This window comes from Drosophila miranda, chromosome 2, assembly GCF_003369915.1.
Source record: "Drosophila miranda strain MSH22 chromosome 2, D.miranda_PacBio2.1, whole genome shotgun sequence".
In the NCBI taxonomy this organism is placed as follows: Eukaryota; Metazoa; Arthropoda; class Insecta; order Diptera; family Drosophilidae; genus Drosophila; species Drosophila miranda.
This window is the reverse complement of record NC_046675.1, coordinates 30,210,290-30,229,142: the sequence shown is the minus strand read 5'-3', so window position 1 is coordinate 30,229,142 and position 18,853 is coordinate 30,210,290. Positions and strand designations below refer to the sequence as shown.

At 47.3% G+C, this 18,853-nt stretch overlaps 6 protein-coding genes across 12 annotated transcripts; 3 read left to right on the top strand and 3 right to left on the bottom strand.

Annotated features, from left to right (window-relative positions):
* Positions 1-286: 286 nt before the first annotated feature.
* Positions 287-6,225, top strand: LOC108155531. 4 transcript variants are annotated; one of them, XM_017286394.2, is made up of 5 exons: positions 287-449; positions 1,607-4,772; positions 4,844-5,038; positions 5,098-5,878; positions 5,932-6,225. In XM_017286394.2, exons 1-5 carry the CDS (start codon positions 414-416, stop codon positions 6,140-6,142), a joined length of 4,389 nt encoding a protein of 1,462 aa, XP_017141883.1. In that variant the 5' UTR covers positions 287-413; the 3' UTR covers positions 6,143-6,225. The 4 variants fall into 4 exon arrangements, with proteins under 4 accessions (XP_017141883.1, XP_017141884.1, XP_017141882.1 ...); XM_017286395.2 differs by lacking the exon at positions 287-449 and having other exon boundaries at positions 1,421-3,760; positions 3,902-4,772; XM_017286393.2 differs by lacking the exon at positions 287-449 and having other exon boundaries at positions 1,422-4,772.
* Positions 6,226-6,277: 52 nt separating this feature from the next.
* On the bottom strand, positions 6,278-8,933 carry LOC108155534 (N-acetylglucosaminyl-phosphatidylinositol de-N-acetylase). The gene is made up of 4 exons (XM_017286402.2): positions 7,999-8,933; positions 7,629-7,919; positions 7,389-7,482; positions 6,278-7,321 (listed from the first exon to the last, which is right to left on the bottom strand). The coding sequence occupies exons 1-4, from the start codon at positions 8,498-8,500 to the stop codon at positions 7,144-7,146; spliced, it is 1,065 nt and encodes a 354-aa protein (XP_017141891.1). The 5' UTR covers positions 8,501-8,933; the 3' UTR covers positions 6,278-7,143.
* Positions 8,934-9,233: 300 nt separating this feature from the next.
* Positions 9,234-13,479, top strand: LOC108155532 (phagocyte signaling-impaired protein). Of its 2 annotated transcripts, XM_017286399.2 has the most exons (7): positions 9,234-9,652; positions 9,724-9,948; positions 10,348-10,840; positions 10,906-11,308; positions 11,365-12,687; positions 12,753-12,954; positions 13,022-13,478. In XM_017286399.2, the coding sequence occupies exons 1-7, from the start codon at positions 9,595-9,597 to the stop codon at positions 13,204-13,206; spliced, it is 2,889 nt and encodes a 962-aa protein (XP_017141888.1). In that variant the 5' UTR covers positions 9,234-9,594; the 3' UTR covers positions 13,207-13,478. The 2 variants fall into 2 exon arrangements, with proteins under 2 accessions (XP_017141888.1, XP_017141889.1); XM_017286400.2 differs by lacking the exons at positions 9,234-9,652; positions 9,724-9,948 and adding an exon at positions 10,117-10,272 and having other exon boundaries at positions 13,022-13,479.
* Positions 13,480-13,500: 21 nt separating this feature from the next.
* Positions 13,501-15,005, bottom strand: LOC108155536 (transcription factor Ouib). Of its 2 annotated transcripts, none has more exons than XM_017286406.2 (6): positions 14,915-15,005; positions 14,693-14,856; positions 14,174-14,628; positions 13,984-14,118; positions 13,813-13,923; positions 13,501-13,736 (listed from the first exon to the last, which is right to left on the bottom strand). In XM_017286406.2, exons 2-6 carry the CDS (start codon positions 14,840-14,842, stop codon positions 13,598-13,600), a joined length of 990 nt encoding a protein of 329 aa, XP_017141895.1. In that variant the 5' UTR covers positions 14,843-14,856; positions 14,915-15,005; the 3' UTR covers positions 13,501-13,597. The 2 variants fall into 2 exon arrangements, with proteins under 2 accessions (XP_017141895.1, XP_017141894.1); XM_017286405.2 differs by having other exon boundaries at positions 14,693-14,845; positions 14,915-15,000.
* Positions 15,006-15,047: 42 nt separating this feature from the next.
* Positions 15,048-16,616, top strand: LOC108155535 (zinc finger protein 287). 2 transcript variants are annotated; one of them, XR_004471746.1, is made up of 5 exons: positions 15,048-15,220; positions 15,275-15,798; positions 15,858-15,992; positions 16,060-16,364; positions 16,420-16,616. XR_004471746.1 is itself a non-coding variant. In XM_017286403.2 (4 exons), exons 1-4 carry the CDS (start codon positions 15,065-15,067, stop codon positions 16,286-16,288), a joined length of 1,044 nt encoding a protein of 347 aa, XP_017141892.1. In that variant the 5' UTR covers positions 15,048-15,064; the 3' UTR covers positions 16,289-16,616. The 2 variants fall into 2 exon arrangements, 1 of the variants encoding a protein (XP_017141892.1); XM_017286403.2 differs by having other exon boundaries at positions 16,060-16,616.
* On the bottom strand, positions 16,303-18,427 carry LOC108155533 (zinc finger protein 62 homolog). The gene is made up of 5 exons (XM_017286401.2): positions 18,176-18,427; positions 17,278-18,116; positions 17,076-17,210; positions 16,908-17,018; positions 16,303-16,834 (listed from the first exon to the last, which is right to left on the bottom strand). The coding sequence occupies exons 1-5, from the start codon at positions 18,320-18,322 to the stop codon at positions 16,675-16,677; spliced, it is 1,392 nt and encodes a 463-aa protein (XP_017141890.1). The 5' UTR covers positions 18,323-18,427; the 3' UTR covers positions 16,303-16,674.
* Positions 18,428-18,853: the final 426 nt, after the last annotated feature.

Below are 18,853 nucleotides of genomic sequence, written 5' to 3'. Positions count from 1 at the left end.
CTGTTCTCCCACTATGACAATGGCCTCTTTGACTACTTAGGAAAAGAATTTAAAATGGTGGTTGGGTTTTCCAAAATCTTTCCCAAAGACCTTCTACGGGCAAATACCAACCACCAGAAATAAGTTTGAACCAAATCGTCCCAGCCGTTCTTAAATTATGTAATACTATACACTTTCCACTCTATTTGTTTATAAATTTGAAATTTCGGTTTTTTCCAAAGAAAACTCGAATAGTAGCTCGTCATATTTATGCCATATTTACGTCTCTCAACTATTTTAGGCATAGTCATAACACAACGTTTCCGGATAGCACAACACAGCAAACAAATATTTGAAATTCGAAATTCGTTAATTTTTTTTTTCGGATCATTTTAGTTTTTTCGTTCATTTAGTTTCATGAGGACAAAAAGATAATGGCGCTGTATGGAAAGATGCCACAAATATTACGCGTAAGTCCCACCGATAACGGTTTTATGAGATATACACTTGCATAAGACCAAAAGTAATGCTTATAACACCTTCTTAGTGAAGATCTGATATGTATTTAAGTGGGGTATAAGTCAAAACCGTGTTTATTTGGGAATCATGCGGAGATCTAGGCGGATCCGAAAGTCGTCTCCGATCATAAAGGGCTCTTGGAACACACTTGATTCGCGTTTTCTAGATTATGTCTTAGTCTTTCTGTTCAGTGTATAAGGGGGATCTGTCAAGATCTGACTACTATCAAAGACTATCCAAGGCCAAGATGTTCGCTCTTCTGAGGCTTCAATTCTCTTTTCACCTATGCTTCGTTCTTGATCGCGGTCTCGCTGCCTTGGTCGGTCCCAGATTCCAAGAACAATATACACAGTCGTTGGTGGTGTCTTATAGCCATTGCTACTATCATGTATGTATGTGCAGATATAGCGGCCATCGATATATTTGCAAAGACTGCAAGAAGTGGCCAAGCCCATGCCAATATAACCATTTCCCTCATTTCCCAAACAACCGAGGAGCGCTAGCGCACGACACATAGAAGAGAATCTGCCGTGCACATGGAGGAGAAAATATAAGTTGTACCAAACTGAACTATAAGATCTAAACGTATACATTTTCTGGAGATATCATATATCATTAACAGAAACATTCGATCTAAAAACTTACCAAAGATAGCCTTCCTCTAGTCCCACATTTACCTTATGTCAAAGAGTATCTGTGTGTCTAATCCGTGGATAATGTACCCATTCGCTTATGGGAAATTTGTAGAGCACCATTCGATTCCGAATGGCTCCGAATGTGCCATAGAGGAACAGGGGTATTCGTCTTTAGCTAGATTTCGTGTGGGTGGCTTTCCAAAGGCTGATTCTGTCGAGCAAAGTATGTATCCTTTTTGGCTTCACACAATATACGTATGTCATTGAGCCTTGATTCTCATTCGGCTTGTGAACACTCAACCGACAACACGGAAACATTTTTTTTTTTTAGAATTAAAATTCACAAAATTTTCCGTAGCAGTATAAATTATATTTAGTTTCGACTTCGACAAAACAATATGTCTGGCATTCTTGGCTGGATAAAGTCCTCAGCCAGCAGTCCATCTAAACGCCTGTCGCCGTATCTCCTGCAGATATCCCGATGCATATGCTACCACGCGCCGGTGTTGCGGCCGCGGTTCCTTCTCAATGAGCGGGCCAGAAGACTCAAGCGTATTGGGCTGCGGCCCACGCCCCAAGCTATGACCATGAGCAACAGCATGCGAGTGCAGATGTACTCGCAGAAGACGAGCAACAATGTGTTTGCCCTGAATGGAAGGGTGAATAATCAGCGGAAGCGTGTCAGCTTCTCTGGGACCCAGGAAGGACCGGAGGGAAACGCCAAGCAGAACGTCATACCGATTGGACTGATCACGCCGGAGACCAAGGATGGCAAGGACCTGAAAATAGTTATTGTCCCACTGGATATAGCCGGCATGAATGCCGAAGATCTGAAGAGCACGCTGGAGAGCATCAACCATCTGCGCAAGTATGCCAATCAGATAGAGGCCTTCTCCTCCAGCATGGTGGACGACTTCAATGAGATGATGCAAAACGCAAACACCGAGGTTCAGAGGGAACTCACAGCAGCCACAGCAGCGGCAGAAGAGGCCGAGGAGCAAGCTCTGCAGGAGCAGCAGCAGCAGCAGCAGCAGCAGCAGCAGCAGCAGCCGCAATCCAGCGCCGGGGATGTAGAATTTTGGAAGTCATACACCATACCCCCGTCTGCGGAGGATAGCAATATCGATGCTATTGCCAAGGACACAATGCCACAAGAGGGCTCTTCGGCAGCCCTCGCGTCCACAGGTTCGATACTGACGACATCGAGCCTGCCACTTGCCGCACCAGCGACCAAAACAGCGAAACTACCGAAGACCACACAGCCCAAGGTGCAGACACAGGATCAGGCAAAGGCCCATACCCAGGCCAAGGTGCAGATCCAGAGCGAGGAGCAAGACCAGCCGCAGGGGCAGACACCGGTGGAGCAACCTCAGGCGCCACAACCCCTGCCTAAGACCCTGCCAGTACATGACCCGGTACAGGCACAGCCCCAGGGCAGCAGCAGTCAGCTGATGACCCAGCCCCCAGCCCCAGAACCAGAAGCCGTCGCCGAATGTGATTTGAACGAGGTGAAGATTTCCGTGCCCAGGACTCTGAGCGATCGTCTGAACGAGCTGGCCATCTCCTCCATGGAGCTGTCCTTCGAGATGGACATGACCAATGTGCACGATGCCATCGAGTGCAAGCAAACGGGTCAGCAAGTGCTGGTGCCCAACAATCCCGTGGTGTCCATGAACACCCGAGTGGAGCTGGCCACGCCTGGCTTGGCCGAGCAAACAGTGCCCCTGCGATTCAATGCCCTAATCGCGGGCGTTGTCAACATCGATGTGGAGAAACTGAAGCTCGAGAGCATGACCGAGGATCAGGTGCCGGACTTCAACGACGATGTCACCTCCCTGGCGGCCAATCTGTGCAGCGCCGCCTTGGAGAACGGACTGTGTGCCGATCAGAATGCCTTCCATAAAGGAGACCTAGTGGACGATAACCCTTTGGAGCTCAGCGACAAGCAGCTGTCGGAGATGACCGACCAGGAGTTGGTCAGTCTGAAGGAGCAGTATGCCGTCAGGCTCTCGGAGCTGCAGAGCGAGCTGTCCGCCGTCGAGCAGATGGATCCCGGGGCCACTGTGTCCGCCATTGCCAGATCGTTGAATCCGCAGCGGGAGCTGCCCCAGATATCGTCGCAGGCTCGCGCGGCTCTAAATCGCAGCCAAACCCAGAAGCACATGAAGCCGACCATGCAGGCCATGGCGGAGCCCGAGGAGGAGTTCCAGGGTCCAATGCTGCGCGATGGCTGCAAGCATGGCGTCATCAAGCCCAAGAAGAAGTGCAAGAAGACGTGTCCGCTGGGCGATCCCTGCAAGGAGGACAAATGCAAGCGTCCCAAGAAGGGGTCCAAGAAAACGCGCAAGAAGAAGGCCTCTTTGGGTGCATCCGAGATCCGGGCCAGTGGTGGCAAGTCTTCGTGCGGTGGCAAAAAGGATGCCAAAAAGGATCCCTGTGCGAAAAAGGATGGCAAAGGTGACAAGAAGAAGGACCCTTGTGCCAAGTTCAAGAAGGGCGGCGACAAGAAGAAGGATCCTTGCGGCAAGAAGGACGATAAGAAGAAGGATCCTTGCGGCAAGAAGGGAGGCAAGGGAGACGGCAAGAAGAAGGATCCATGCGCCAAGTTCAAGTCCGGAGAAAAGAAGGATCCCTGCGCCAAAAAGGACGATAAGAAGAAGGACCCTTGCGGCAAAAAGGATGATAAGAAGAAGGACCCTTGCGCGAAGTTTAAGAAAGGCGGAGATAAGAAAAAGGATCCTTGCGCCAAAAAAGACGATAAGAAGAAGGATCCCTGCGCCAAAAAGGACGATAAGAAGAAGGACCCTTGCGGCAAAAAGGATGATAAGAAGAAGGACCCTTGCGCGAAGTTTAAGAAAGGCGGAGATAAGAAAAAGGATCCTTGCGCCAAAAAAGACGATAAGAAGAAGGATCCCTGCGCCAAAAAGGACGATAAGAAGAAGGACCCTTGCGGCAAAAAGGGAGGCAAGGGAGACGGCAAGAAGAAGGATCCATGCGCCAAGTTCAAGTCCGGAGAAAAGAAGGATCCCTGCGCCAAAAAGGACGATAAGAAGAAGGACCCTTGCGGCAAAAAAGGTGGCAAGGGAGACGGCAAGAAGAAGGATCCCTGCGCCAAGTTCAAAAAGGGCGGCGATAAGAAGAAGGATCCCTGCTCGAAGAAGTACTCAACGTTCGCCAGTCCATGCCGCATCGACGGCCTGAACGATCCCATGTGCCGGATCGGCAACACGTGTCAGGCAGCAGTGGCTGCGTCCCACTATTCGGGCCACGCGGCAGCTCCCGCCCGCTACTTGATCTACTCGACGCTCGTGCGCCGTCACTATGGGGGCAAGCCGACGAAGACCCAGCTCTGCGGCCTGGCAGCCGGCGACGTGCTCACCTGGCAGCGTGGCTATGCGAAGAAGAAGGACGGCAAGAAGGAGGATGGCGGCAAGTGCGCTGCCCTGGAACAAACACTCCCCCTGAATCGTGGCAAGGACAAGAAGGCGCGCAACAAGCTGCGCACCGACTGCTACGTCGACGGCGAGGAATGCCCTAAGAACTGGTGCACCGGAAACTGCTCCAAAGTCCGGTTTCCCCGCAAGAAATGCGATAAGAATAAGAAGAAGAAGAGCGGCAAGAAGCACAAGTCCGGCAAAGGTGCGTATACCGTGTAGATTCCTCTCCTCCCCCTCCTAACTCCGATTGAAACTGTCTACCCCCCAAGGCAGAAGGAAATAAGTTGCTATCTCTGGAGTCAGTCCCTGCCCTGGCCCTGGCCCAGAGGCACCGGTGGAACACAAGGGACTTCACTTGCCAGGCCGAGACTCAGCTCGGTAACGATCGAACCGGATATATGATCCATGTTCCAAGGCGCTATGAGATCGAGATGTTGGAAATACCATTGCCCTGTCCCAAAGAGTTTGGTAAGTGGTGGATCCTCCTCCCTCGACCTTCGACTCACTTACGATCATCTCCATTTCAGAGACCATCATTCGAGTTGGTTCGGTTGCCCTCAGCGGTTCCGATATACACATCTATGAGAACGGGAATGAGGACATGAACGAATTGACGCTGGGGCACGAGGCCACGGGATTTGTGGAGGAGGTGGGCTCTCGTGTCCAGAATCTACAGCTGGGCGATCGTGTGGTTTGTGAGGCGACCATTACCTGCGGCTCCTGTGACCTCTGCAAGGAGGGACGATACCAAATGTGTGAGCGCCTGTGGTACAAGGGCTTCCTGGGCACCCATCAAATCCACCATGCTGATCTCTGCCACCGACTGCCCGACAACATCACCATGGAGGAGGGCAGTCTCATCCAGACGCTTGCCTCGGCCTGTGCCGCCTGCCTGAAGGCTGGAATATTGCCCATCAGCAATGTGCTCATCATTGGATCGGGGCCCACGACAATAGCGGCGGGACTGGTGGCCCAAGCCCTCAGTGCCAAGCAGGTGACGATCGCCACCAACATGAAAGCGACACAGCATATGGCCACAAGGGAGTTTGGCCTCAATTGCGTGCTGTACGGCACGAATGGACTGTACAGCGAGGAGCTGGAGGCCATCTACTGCAAGGGCGGGGATTGGCCCAATGTGGTCATCAACTTTGCCATCTCCGCCCAGACCATGAACCTCTCCATAAGGGCCCTCAGGCCCTGCGGTATTTGTGTGCTGGCCGAATGTGCCTCGGAGGTGGCCAGCTTCAATACCGTGGATCTACTCATGAAGAACATCAAAATAAGGCCCAGCTTTCGATGCGCGAATATGTGAGTAAATCCGTCGAAAAATGTATTCTATAATAATTGATATCCTTCGGCAGGTACCCCATAGCCTTGCAGCTGATGGCATCGAGACTGGCGCCAATGCGCAAATTAATTGGAAAAACATATCACATTACCAAAGTGCACGCAGCCTTCCAGGAAGCCCAGCACGAGTCGAACACGGGCATTAAGAAAATTATAGTCAATTGCTCGACGGCCGATACCGGCCCAAGGATATTGAGAAGACGAAAAGTAAAACAAGGCGATTAGAAGACACAACACAAATCAGTTCTTGTGCACAAGACACAGTAGTAAAATTTCGAAATAAAATTCAGTACAGTTTTTAAATTGGCCTTCCAGAGGGATTTGAACGGGTGGTGGAAATAAAACAAAAAGGTTTTGAAATTTGCAACAAAAATCGCTTCGCATTTTACTAAGTTTCTGCGTTTGCCCATAAAACATTTCATTTAAAAGGTGCATTCTTGAAAATGATTCCATAATATATGAGTTTTTTTTATAACAGCATGTCTATGAACTATTTTCTATTAACGCTCTGGCTCTATGGCTCATTGTGGCTCATAAGTAGATTTTATACATTCACATATATCGTATATATATATTTATAAAAATTATTGTACTTCGCTGCTTACAACAAACTATTTTACAATTTTACAAGAACAGAAACAGTGTGTATTTTGCTCACTAGAAATGTGTGTTTGTGTGTGTGTGTGTGTACCACGAGTATATATGCATGTATGCGCTAAGGAAGGAATCCATAATTAATAATCAATATTTAAGATAAACTAATAACAATTATAATAATGCGTAGTTTTAGTTGGTTTTTATAAGCATTTGACTACATCGCACACTTTGGAACATTGCTTGGAGTTGAGTATAAATAATAATGGTAATGGTTGATATAATCAAGAATTAGAGCTAACTAATCAATATGCAGATATAAAGATATGCCATTTTGTGTCTGAGATGACTACTCGTAATTAATGGACTGTTTATGTTTATGTTTTTGCTTGTGGTTTCGGTTTCGGTTTCCTATAAACTCTAGCTGTGAGTGGTTGTTCCTTTTGTTCCCTGGGTTATTGTGAACTACAGTCGAGTTTTTCTTTTTGTTTGGCTATACTAGGTAGAATCGTCAGTGTCTGTTTGTAAACAAACAAAAAAACTCCATCATGAAGGTAGTTTTGTCTTTTGGTGTTTGCTCCATTTCCTCCTACTCCGCTTCCTCCTTCTCCACAATTCATTTAACTTTGAAACTAGTTGTCATGTATTTGCATTTCCAGTTCGACATCCGAGAGATTTATTTGGCGCATTGAATTGATGAACATATAACGCGATGTGTAGATATATAGCCAGCGGAACCACTTCATTTGTGACTGATGCTCCAGCATGGCACTCCGCACAACCGCTGCCTCTTTCCAACTGAGAATGCACCTGACAAAACAAAAAGGAAAGTTTAGATAGTGCACTATATGTAGATATATTACCATTTTTGTCATACCAATGCGTTGACATGAAGCATGTGCATAGCAAGTCGAAGATGGATAAGTATTTTCGCACCAAATTGATCGAGTCCAAGGTATAAAACTTGCAATCTGCATATGGTATACACATAAAAAATGTCGTTATTTAAAATACATATATATAATGAAGGGCTATAAATAGATGGGCTATACAATTAGCATAGCAATTAACATGCCCCTATTGTTTGAGTGCCCGCGCGCGTGACTCACCCTCTTACCTTTGGGCAATAGGTTGGCCAAACAGAGTGACGCCGCCGCATAGTACACCGCACAGTGATTGGGATGGGAGCTGACGCCATCGCGATCGAACGTGAATATCGCCTGTATGTCGAGACTCTCAACGGTGTGGAGTATCAGGCTGGCCACCGCATCCGGGCGCCATTCGACGTTGGGATCGTCCGGCAAGTTGGTGGCATTCATCAAGACAATGTTCGACTCGGGAATGCCCAGTTTTATGCAGGCCCGCCACAGTTCCTCGCGCCTCAGCTTGGCCTGTTGCTCGTAGTTGCCTACGTATTGATTTAGATGGATCATAAATCTCTGCACTCTTACGGATATTGCTCTCGCAATCCGCCAAACTATGCTCACCATTGGACAGGCACAATATGTACACCTGGCAGTTGTCGCGTTGCGTCAGCGAGTAGATCAATGGGCCAAAGAACATACACTCGTCATCCGGATGGGCGGTGACCAGTAGGACCCGATCCATTTGCGCTGACTTGGGCAGGTGAACGCTACGCAAACGAAGGCCAGACTGCAGCATCTGCCTGAGACTGCCCGCCTCCCTCTCCCTCTCCCGATCCGCTCCATGTGCGCCAGCTCCAAGACGATTGTTGTTGGTGATCGTTGCCGGGGCGGAGAGCCAGAAGGTGAGCTTGTATAGGCCAAGGCATACTAGCAAGTATACCACACATGCAATCACTACGTGCTCCAGTGCTTCGGCAGACGTGGACTTGATGCGACAGTAGATGGCTTGCGGGGTGAGCTGCTGCAGCTGCAATTGCCTCCAGGGAGACGATTCGTGGTTAATACTTGAATCGATGTTGCTTCTGATTTCGGCCAAGTACTCGCTTAACCAGTTAAATCTCATTTCTCATTGCGTCTCCCGTGAGGTGCGAAGGTTTTGGCAAAATTATTCACCAAAAATGGACATACAGTGAACCGAACCGAAACCGAGCGACAAACGACAAAAAAGTTAAATAAAACTATTACACTAGGGAAGAGACTGCTTAATTTGCAGTTTAATACTTGAAATTAATTTGCTTTTGTCCCCGTGCGGCGATTATTTTGCTAAACTCTGCATTTTATTTTTCTACGTGTTTTCGCCTAGCGAACAGGGGGCAGCAAGTAGTGATGGCCTGCTCGGCGAGTGCGTGGCATGTGCGTGAGTCACGTATTTTATAACAATTTATAATGCACTTATCATAGGTTTGTCAGGTGTTTTGTGGATACTTTTGGCTTGAGTTATCAAATTAGCACTTAAATAAAAGTGAAAACTGTTTCCGTTAATTCATTATTCACTTGCAAGTCGCTGCTCGTGAGTACACATCGTGTCATATCTAGCAGTCAGCTGTTTGGCCAGAACGACACTATAGGGGTACTCCGGTACTCAATGTAAATGTACAACTAACAGAGTGGAATGGAAATGTCATTCGAAATTGTATTGAAACTTGATCTAGGTGCAGATGTATTTACAATTGATTGAGCGTGACATTTTGGGAAAATGTTTACTTCTCCAATTTAGCTTAACAGAAGTTTAGAAAGGAAATTCAAATTTTCCACAGGAGTACCATTACTGCGGCCGTGTTCCCATTTTAAAAATACCACAAAAATACCAAAGGTCCGCTCGGTTACCCCTCTCCACCTCTCAACGAATACAGTGGATGGTTTTTTTTTTTAATTTTGAATCCAAATCATTTAGTTTCTTCAAGTTAAACGTATGAAGTTTAACGGTCTATTAAGTGAGCCTTAAGCATAATCGTTATACGCCCGCAATGCAATAGCCAAAACAGTAGAACACTTGCCAGAAGAGAACAACAGCAACAACAATAGCGTGCGGCAAATTTTAGGCAAATCATTTCAAGGCGGTCAAAAGCGTGTGGCGGCGTGCGAGAGGTGCATGTAGCACGTTATAATTAGGTTAACAGCAGCAGCATAATAGTGAGAAAGAATTAGAAGGCTATCATGGCGCATCAGGGCATGGATACGGCCTTATTCGAGCGTAGATTGCGTCCAATCTATGGTGAGTACCAGAATGCAATCGAGTGCAAGGTTAATCTATTATAAATAATTAATAAAAATCCCCACTCGTAGATAATCTGGAGGTGGGTAACAACCGCAAGGCCCTGCAGGAATCCGAGAAGCTGCTACGCAAGCATCCCAGTATGCTCTGTGCACGTGCTCTGAAGGGCCTGGCACTGCTCCGCCTGGGACGATACGAAGAGAGCCACGGCTGCCTACAGGCAGTGGCCGAAGATAAACCCACGGACGATTCTACGCTCCAAGTGCTCTCGTTCTGTTACCGCGAAATGGAGCAATGTACGTATAGCATATTGTGTTGTGGATATTTTTGGATTGATGGGCGGATTATCCGTGGACAACAGAACGGAGAATGCTCATTAATTCTGAAACTAGGTCAACATAGATCCAATTCCCATTTGTGTAGGGTGTCAAAATATCCAGACGACTCTCATATAAATGTTTGCAACATTTTCTGGTCATCCGCCTGTGCTCTCCCAGTTCCAACGTACCAAAGAAACGCACACAAAAAGTGCTCACAAATCATATTTTTACACATTTCTTGGCACGCGCCCGGCTAATTAAAATCGCCTTCGCTTAGTCTGACGATGACAACAGAGGAATGTGTGTGCCAACGTTCTGTACATAGCATTTGTGTACCTGTGCGTGGCTAATTATATTCCGTCCTCCTCATTGCAGTGAACAAAATTGTGGAGCTGTACCAGCACGCGGTGAAGAAGAATCCTGGCAACGAGGAGCTGCTGGCCCATCTCTTCATCTCGTATGTGCGCGTCGAGGACTACAAGGCCCAGCAGGCGGTGGCCCTGCAGCTGTACAAAGCCCAGCCGAAGAATGCCTATTACTTTTGGTCGGTGATCAGTGTGGTGTTCCAGGGTATACGCGGCCCCGAATCGGCAGTGCCAGAGAAACGAAAAATCTATCTGGGTCTGGCACAGCGCATGGTCGAGAAGAACATCAGGGAGGGCAAATTGGAGTCGGAGCAGGAGGCCTTTCTCTATCTGCACGTCCTAAAGCTGCAGAAGAAGTTCCAGGAGGCCTGGGAATTTCTCACGGGCGAGCTGTGTGCCAAACTCTATCCGGGCGCTCCGGTTAGCATGAAGTTTGAGCTGCTCAAAGTTCTGGGCAACTGGCGGGAGCTGAATGAGCTGCTGCAACAGCTACTGGACGCAGAGTGAGATACCATTGGATATACCCATAATCCTGGAGAGATCTTCAATTAACTGTGGTCTTTTCTAGTCGCGATCGCTGGGACTACTACAAGGAATACATCCAAAGCTGTTTCGAGATACTTAAACTTCCAATCACAGAGGGCGCTACCGAAGAGAAGAAGTTCTCTCTATCCGCCTGCCAGGAGTTTCTGCAGGGCATTATTGATTCCTCGGAGCGGAAGAAGCGCGGCCCTTACCTGGCCCGCCTGGAGCTCCACCAACGTATGCGTGCCCATCAGCTGCCGGCCGACCAGCTCATCGGTGACTTTGACGAGCTGGTCGTCGAGTACTTCTCCCTGTTTGCCGACAAATCCTGCTGTACCCATGATATTGCCCTGTTTTTGCCATCGGTTAGTATGAAGCAGCGCCAGGCGCTGGCCAACAAATTGCTGCTGGAGAGTGGCGTCAGCTCCACGTCTTTGCCGATGAATGTAAGTGATTAATCATGCCCACATCAAAGGCCACTAATTCGAATCAACCTTTGCAGAAGGAACAGATGCAGAAGCACATTTGTGCATTGCAAATCTCGAGGATGTGTGGTGCCCACATCGATCTGCCCATTGACCATTTGCTGGCCTTCTATACGGCCCTGAAGCTCCACTATGAACACGGCAGGAGCACGTTTGGCAACAAGCTGCTTTCCACCGAGATGGGACCATCGGATCCGTACGCTCTGCTGGCGGCGAATGTGATGTACGACATCAGTTTACGGGAGAACAAGTCGGATTACCTGTTCGAGGCACTTTGCCTGCTGCAGTATGTGCTGCGGAACAGCACCAGCAATTTCCACGTCAAGCTGTTGAGCCTGAAGATCTATCACATGTTCGGCTGCCTGTTGGGGGCCCAGGAGATGTACGATTATTTGGACATTAAGCAGATTCAGCTTGATTCGATGGGCTATGTGCATTGCCAACTGCTGCCGTTGTGCGGACGCTTCTCTGGCGCTAGGAATAGCTATGATACAACAATGAAGTTCTTCACCAACAGCTACAAGGAGCGATTGGAATACATCGCATTGACCTATCGCTTCTGCACGTTCTCCAAGATGGAAGAGTTCTTGAACTTCAAGGAGCGGCTAACAAACAGTTTGCAGTATGTGACCTGTTCGTTGGAGGCTCAGATCTGCGATCTGGTTAGCTGTTATGGCAATGTCCATCAGAATCTGTCCACCTATACGGTGATGAGCATTGAACCGGCCGAGGATCGCATTGCCTGGCATGAGTTGAGCGACAATCGGGATCTGGATGCCATCATTCGCTGGGATCCCTTGCATCAGGTCGATGCGGATGCCGAGCGCAAGGATTCCTTTGACCAGGAGATTGAAGTGCTGCAGCTTCGCTCGCTGATGCTCCGTTTGTATGCCACATTTATCGACTTGTATCATCCGCCGCCCATCACTAAGCCATCCCTGAGCGATGGTTCAAAGGAAGAAACACCCGCGCCGGCTGTGGAAAGTGCAACCTCGACCCTGGAGCTGTTGCGTGATTCCTGGACGGGACTGTATCAGCGATTGAGGCTGATGAACTACAAACCGTTGCCGCAACAATTTCTAGTCAATTTGTTACCCACGCGGCTGCATTTGCTGCTCGAACTGCCGTACGAGCGTTTCTTTGACGACCTGGCTCAACTGGTGCTCGACCTGCACAGCGGGGCGGCATCATTGGCGGCGCAATGCAAGAAGGTGGGCGACAATGTGATTGCCGTGATGGAGCTGTGTGTCCGGACAATCGAAGAGAGCAACGAATGGAATAACAATGATGGTCTGTGGAAGCGACGGTATCAGCAGCAGAAAGTTGCTGCCAGTCTGGAGGTGAGTTCTCTTTACTACGAATCTAAATCGAATTTTGATGAGAAATTTCTTTGTCCCCCCTTAAGATGCTGTCACTCTATGCCTTCCTGCTGTCCGTGCTTAACGACAAGCTGCAGGTCAGCTCAAAGACCAAGGTCAAGAAGAAGCAGGGGGATAACAAAACTCAGGACACACCGCAGCCCGTCAGCGAGAAGGAGCGCAGTCAGATGGTACAGGAGCTGATGCGTCAGCTTAAACATAAACTAGAGGCCTGTGATGCAGCCATACGTGAGTGATTCAAACGTAGATTATGCTCTCAAACTGAACTAATTCCACATTCACATTCGACATTTAGGGACTTGGAAAGCGCCGGTTCTGCCACGTGATCTTAGCTCCTTCATGGCGGACATGTCGCTGAAGCCCGAGGTGGAAGCAACACTAATTGGCGATGTTTCGGCCACATTCAAGGACTCGCACGAGCTAATGGTCACCGAGCTGCGGAACCTGCTGAAGGACAAAATCCGCATGGTGGCCAAATAGATGGTGGCCCTTTGCTGTGCAAAGGCCAAAACATCCAGCCCAAGGGTCGTCTTCTCCCCCACAATCAGGATCCAAGTTCATAGTTTGTTATTTAATTTTGTTAAAATATAAAAAAACACCCCTACTTCTACTTCAAGTTTATCTCGAAAACAAAAGTTAAGTGTCGGCACTTTTCCCCGCAATCAATTTTCGGCATTTCTCTCGTACAACAGTCTAAAAGTTGTACAACATTTGTAAGACATTAAAAATCCCAATGTGTACCGCTTGCGTGTAAGTTAAATAAAAGAAAAGAAATTGTAAAAACTTAAACAAATTTCGAAGTTTTTAAATCTTTACTGTAGACTGTAGAAAGAGTTCCTCAAGAACTAATTATTTTTAATGTAGCTTTTGCTTAACCAACCGCCGTGGTATTCCCTGCTTTGAGCGTGTTCAAATAGTCGGCGGTTCGTGGATCATTTTGATGCTGTTGCGTTTGCAGATGAGCAACCAGATTGTGATTCCTTGCAAAGCTCTTGCCACAGAGTCGACAGCTATTCAGATAGAGCGAATAAAAGTAAGACAATGGTTCAATGGCACACGACTTTGGTCTTTGGTATCTCCACTTACATGTGCGGCTTTTCGCCTGTGTGCGTTTTGTAGTGGACCTTCAGGACGCTGGCGTAGGTGAAGGTCTTGCCGCAAGTCTCACAGGCATAGGGACGCTCATTGCGATGTGTTCTAAAGGAGAGCGGGTAGATCTTAGCGAGTATTTGGAAGGAAGGTTTCAGATTAACAAACCGTTCGTGCTTGACTAGGGAAGTGCGATCCGCAAAACTTCGCTGGCAATAATGACAGCTGTATGGCCGTGCGCCTGTGTGCTTGCGTATGTGGCGCATCAGTTGGTAGTTGACGTGGAAGGACATGCGACAGATTCTAATAGGATAGACCCAATTCGTCAGCTGTTTATATGGTAGATCGATGCACTTACTCGCACTCGTAGGGGCGCTCGTTGCGATGTCGTCGCATGTGGGTGTCCAGTGTGCTCTTGCGGGGATAGCTATTGCCACACATATCACAGACATAGACTTTGCCAGTACTGTTTGTGTTGGTTTGGACTGGCTGTGGGGCCGGAACAGTCTCAACGCTTAGGACAATGGCCGTTTCCTCGACTTCTTCGGGGGGTTGTTCCTCCTCGATTAGATAATCCGTGGACCACATTCCCTCTTCTAGCACCTCAACTTCTAATTGTTCGTACTGTTCCGCCTCCGCAGGATGTTGGGGCGATGGTGGTATAGCCTCGGGCTCCATCCCCACACCTTTGCAGACATAATCTCGTAGGAAATCGTTCGAACGTTGACAAATCTGTCGGAATTTGTGGGCTAAGGTGAGAAAAGCTCTGCACTTGAGGCAAATTCTGGTGGGCAGATCATCAGTCCGTTTTATCTGAATATATTGGATGTTTTAATTGGTTCAGCTTACAATAAAAAACGGAAGGGATTTTCCATACTTGTATTCCACTAAAACTTTCGATTTTCTCGCAGAGTGAAATGCCGCCATGGTCCTTTTCCTGGTCTCGCTCATATATGGACACCATTAGTTCGTCACCATCCTGCAGGCATGTCCGGCAGACAGACACCATGTCCAGCACAAGCTCCATGGTCTAATGATTATCTCAAAAAAGTAATAGAATTAATTTAATTAATTTTTGCAAAGCATAGACAAAAAGTACTTTTTTTAAAATCCGCTCCGCCAAAACAAAACCAAAATAAAATGCTGCTTCTGCTTTGTTAACCCATTCGCCACGAAACGTAGACAATAACAACTACTTGTGCCATTCGCCTCCATTCTAATTGTTATGGCCGCCGGGAGTTAATATTTTATGTTCTGTTATCAGGATTATCTAGGGATATATATAAGGATAATGGATAGATTACAGTCGCTTTGCCGCATTTGCATTGTGAACCCCGAGGATGATTCGCTCATAGCCACAGGCGAAGACTTTGACGAACTAATCAAATGCTGCACGGGGATTCAGGTAAGTAAATAATTCAATTAGGTGTGTGAAATTGCTCTAACATATTCGTTTTAGTTGAGTGTAAGGCCCAATGGGCTAAGAAAAATATGCATTAGCTGCGAATTACTGATCCGATCGGCTCGCCAGCTGCGCTCCCTCTGCCAGGAGTCCGACGAAAAGCTGAAGAAGTACGAAAGCGATTTGGAGCTGCTGGAAGCTAAAAGGAATGTGGCCAATGAGGATGACATCTCCATTGATAGCGACATGGAGATGGTGCACGAGTATCTAGACTCCTATGTGGTGACCCAGGGATCACCTGAGAGCACCACCGAAAGTCATTTCAGTGTAGAAATTAGCATTAAACGAGCTTCACCTGCTCCAGTGGAACAAAAACCGCCTTCTGCTGTTGCTTCAGTAAAACAGAAACCTCAGTCAACACCTACGCTGGCCCTCAGTCCCGATCCAACTTCAGCAACCGAAATAAAGCCCAGCAAAGCTCCACAATTTGCCTGCCATGTTTGCCCAAATGTCTACCTGGAAAAGGCCAAGCTGACGGTTCACTTGCTGGCCCACAACGATTTCAAGCGCCACGAGTGCGAGTAAGCCCATCCAATGATAATCCTTGGAGATGAATCTCTTTTGACATGATTTCCTACAGGATCTGCCAGAAAGGCTTCCATCAGACAACGTCGCTAAAGCGTCACATGAACACGCACACGGGCCAGCGCCCTTATAAATGTTTCTTTTGTGATTCCAGATTTGCCGATCCCTCCACACGGATTAAGCACGAGCGGTAAGACGTAACTAATGTTTATTACAATCGTAATCTTACTCCGAGTACCCGTCTGTCTGTCATGCAGGATTCACACCAACGAAAAGCCATACAAGTGTACATTTTGTGGCAAAGTATTTGCGTACTCTAATGTGCTAAGGGGGCATCTCAAAACGCACACGGGCGAGCGGCCCTATAAATGCCAGCACTGCAAGCAGTCGTTCTCCCAAATGCACCACAAGAATACTCACGAAAAGTCGCACAGAATGAAGGACACGAAAGACACCATCACAGTGATTGCAGTGGAAGAGGAGTAAATAGACATCGTATGCGTAGTTCAGGGCAGCTTTATAGTACAACAAAAAGATACAAACTTGGTAGATTATTTGATAGGTGAGCAAGATATAGTACCTACACATCTAAGAATATTTACACTTGTTTTATACAGAAGATGAATTACACAATTCCTTCCTTTTGCACTGTTCGGATAGAAAGATTATACTCGTTGACTCCTAAGTACTATAAACTAAGGAAATACAAGTTACAGGCCTGGTTAAATCTTTAAGTTACTACAAAAAAACTGCACATCAGTTTGTTTCACACTAAAATTAATTTAATAAAACTATATGTAAAGTAATTTAAAAACGCAGCCATTTTTCATACTCCTCCGACAAAGGCATATTTGGTCGCTGTAAAACTATGACTAACTGAGAAACTCGGGAACTTCATCTTTAATGCCATGTGATTTTGCGGTGTTTTCCGTATCCGTTTCTAAAGACTTCCAGGGACCGCGCTTCTCGTGCGTCACCCGATGGAGGCGCATTTTGTAGGCCTTGACAAAGCCCTTGCCACACAGATCGCAGCTGCAAAAAGAGAAAAACAAGTATAAGAGGCTCATCCCAGGCATATGTTTTTGTATGTTTTTGGCTTGCTTACACATGCGGTTTCTCGCCTGTGTGGATCATCTTGTGAAACTTTAAATTATCCGAATAAGTGAAAGTTCTAGCACAGACATCGCACTCATAGGGACGCTCCTTTGTGTGAATTCTGCAAATCCGATATATATATTTAATTGTACAAGTTCTGTATGCTCTGATTTATTACCTGTGATGTTTGGTCTTGGTGGAGCGATCGGCAAAGGCAGCTGGACAGTAGTTGCACTTGTACGGCCGATTCCCTGTATGCGTGTTCATGTGCCTCACCAACTGTTGATTCTGTACAAAGCCACGTCCACAGATTCTGCAAGCATACGAGAGATAGTATTACAGCGATTCATTGGTTTAGGCAGCATTAGAGAAAACCATACTCGCATTCGTGCGGCTTGACGCCACTGTGGAACTTCATGTGCTCGGTGAGACGGGCCTGGGTCGGATAGATATTTCCGCATACATCGCATATGTACGTGCTGAGCTTGTCCCGCGGCTTGCGTCCCAGCTTCTTCTCGAAGTGTGCCCCGTCCAAGGCAATTAATCCGAGTTTGCCTGAACGTTTAGCCCGCGACGCTCGCGATCGATTCAATGTCTTCGGTTTATCGTCGACCATGTCGCTGTGTGCGTCCGAGCTGAGTATATCGTCGGCCATATCATCGTCCGGCGGTTCGACTGGGTAGACGTTGCGGGAACGTGTTCTGGGAGATTTTCCTGCTGGGTCGTCTGTACTGTGCACGGGTGTGGATTCGTTTTCGTTGGTCAAAAGTTCATATTCCTCGTATTCGGTATACGTTTCCGTTTCCGGATCCTCGATCACAGTTTGTGCGTCTTCGTAGTCCACGCTGGTCTCCGTGTCGTCCTCCCCAGTGACATCGTATACAATTGCATCAAGCCCCTCGCCCTCTCCTCCGACGTCATCTTCGTGCGGCGTAACTATAAAGCTGACAGTCTCTTCCTGTGGCTCCTCCTCCTCCTCATCCTTTACCTTGACATTAGACATGTCTAGTTGATCTGTGTGTACCTCCAATATCTTGAAGATATTTTCTGCAGCAAAGTCCTCGACACTAGAGACACTCTCTTCGCCGCCGCGCCTGGCCAGCATGTCCGAGATGTGCTGGTGCGATCTTTGGCAGGTCTGGCGGAACTTGAAGGCCAAGCGCAGGCAGCGCACACATTTACTGCACATCTTGTCCGGGAAGTTGTCATCGGCACTGACCTACGTTATATATATTGTGGCAACAATTTTGGAATTTACGGATCACTGGATCTACTTACTGGAATCCCTGCGCAGATGTGGAGCATCTGGTCAAGACGTGTGTTGGCATTTTGGCTGAATATATCCTGGAGCATGTCCTCGCTGTCGGCATGATTATTCAGGCACACGCGACAAACAATCCACCCTTCATTTGATTCCATTTTCATTTTATTGGGAACAGAACAGAACCGAATCAAAGAGTTTTTGTAGTTGTCAAATTTTCAACAGCTGAAGCAAAGCATCTTTGGCCATTCACAGCTGCACTTCACAGCCATTCACATTCCCCGCCGCCATCATTCGCATTGGAGCGTAAACAATTTAATCAATCCATTAAATTTAATGTTTAAAGGTATATTTAAGAACAAAAGGTATAGAAACCTCGTACTCAAGTTTTTTTAAATTAATCATTTATTCCAATGGAATATCAAAATGGAGGAATATGGTTTCTAATCCTTGACGGAGCCCGATTAACCCATTGTAGACCAAAGGGGTATTTTAATTTTCCACCGAAAATAATGAAAATTGAATCATTTTAGCACAGTTCAGGTGAAAGATATCGTTCTTTCTTTAAGTTTAGAGGAAAGATAGCATGAATCTGCAATATGAATTTACAATTAGTAATATTTTCCGCCATTTACCTAAAATGGAGCTGGCAAAAACCCTCTAGCTGAACCCTCCACGAGGGTGCCGGCTGGGCA

Bases quoted from the DNA above. Each gene is read 5' to 3' on its own strand.
- LOC108155531 (XM_017286393.2), top strand. From the start codon at position 1,532: ATGTCTGGCATTCTTGGCTGGATAAAGTCCTCAGCCAGCAGTCCATCT. The intron at 4,773-4,843 runs GTGCGTATACCG...CCCCCAAGGCAG, and splicing joins GAAGCACAAGTCCGGCAAAG to AAGGAAATAAGTTGCTATCT. The intron at 5,039-5,097 runs GTAAGTGGTGGA...TCTCCATTTCAG, and splicing joins GCCCTGTCCCAAAGAGTTTG to AGACCATCATTCGAGTTGGT.
- LOC108155534 (XM_017286402.2), bottom strand. From the start codon at position 8,500: ATGAGATTTAACTGGTTAAGCGAGTACTTGGCCGAAATCAGAAGCAAC. The intron at 7,483-7,628 runs GTAAGAGGGTGA...TACCATATGCAG, and splicing joins GGCCAACCTATTGCCCAAAG to ATTGCAAGTTTTATACCTTG. The intron at 7,322-7,388 runs GTATGACAAAAA...TTGTTTTGTCAG, and splicing joins TGCTTCATGTCAACGCATTG to GTGCATTCTCAGTTGGAAAG.
- LOC108155532 (XM_017286399.2), top strand. From the start codon at position 9,595: ATGGCGCATCAGGGCATGGATACGGCCTTATTCGAGCGTAGATTGCGT. The intron at 9,949-10,347 runs GTACGTATAGCA...TCCTCATTGCAG, and splicing joins TTACCGCGAAATGGAGCAAT to TGAACAAAATTGTGGAGCTG. The intron at 11,309-11,364 runs GTAAGTGATTAA...CAACCTTTGCAG, and splicing joins CCACGTCTTTGCCGATGAAT to AAGGAACAGATGCAGAAGCA.
- LOC108155536 (XM_017286406.2), bottom strand. From the start codon at position 14,842: ATGGAGCTTGTGCTGGACATGGTGTCTGTCTGCCGGACATGCCTGCAG. The intron at 13,924-13,983 runs GTTTGTTAATCT...GCTCTCCTTTAG, and splicing joins TCCCTAGTCAAGCACGAACG to AACACATCGCAATGAGCGTC. The intron at 13,737-13,812 runs GTAAGTGGAGAT...CTATCTGAATAG, and splicing joins ACAGGCGAAAAGCCGCACAT to CTGTCGACTCTGTGGCAAGA.
- LOC108155535 (XM_017286403.2), top strand. From the start codon at position 15,065: ATGTTCTGTTATCAGGATTATCTAGGGATATATATAAGGATAATGGAT. The intron at 15,221-15,274 runs GTAAGTAAATAA...TATTCGTTTTAG, and splicing joins AATGCTGCACGGGGATTCAG to TTGAGTGTAAGGCCCAATGG. The intron at 15,993-16,059 runs GTAAGACGTAAC...TCTGTCATGCAG, and splicing joins ACACGGATTAAGCACGAGCG to GATTCACACCAACGAAAAGC.
- LOC108155533 (XM_017286401.2), bottom strand. From the start codon at position 18,322: ATGAAAATGGAATCAAATGAAGGGTGGATTGTTTGTCGCGTGTGCCTG. The intron at 18,117-18,175 runs GTAAGTAGATCC...TATATAACGTAG, and splicing joins ACATCTGCGCAGGGATTCCA to GTCAGTGCCGATGACAACTT. The intron at 17,019-17,075 runs GTAATAAATCAG...TCGGATTTGCAG, and splicing joins ACCAAGACCAAACATCACAG to AATTCACACAAAGGAGCGTC.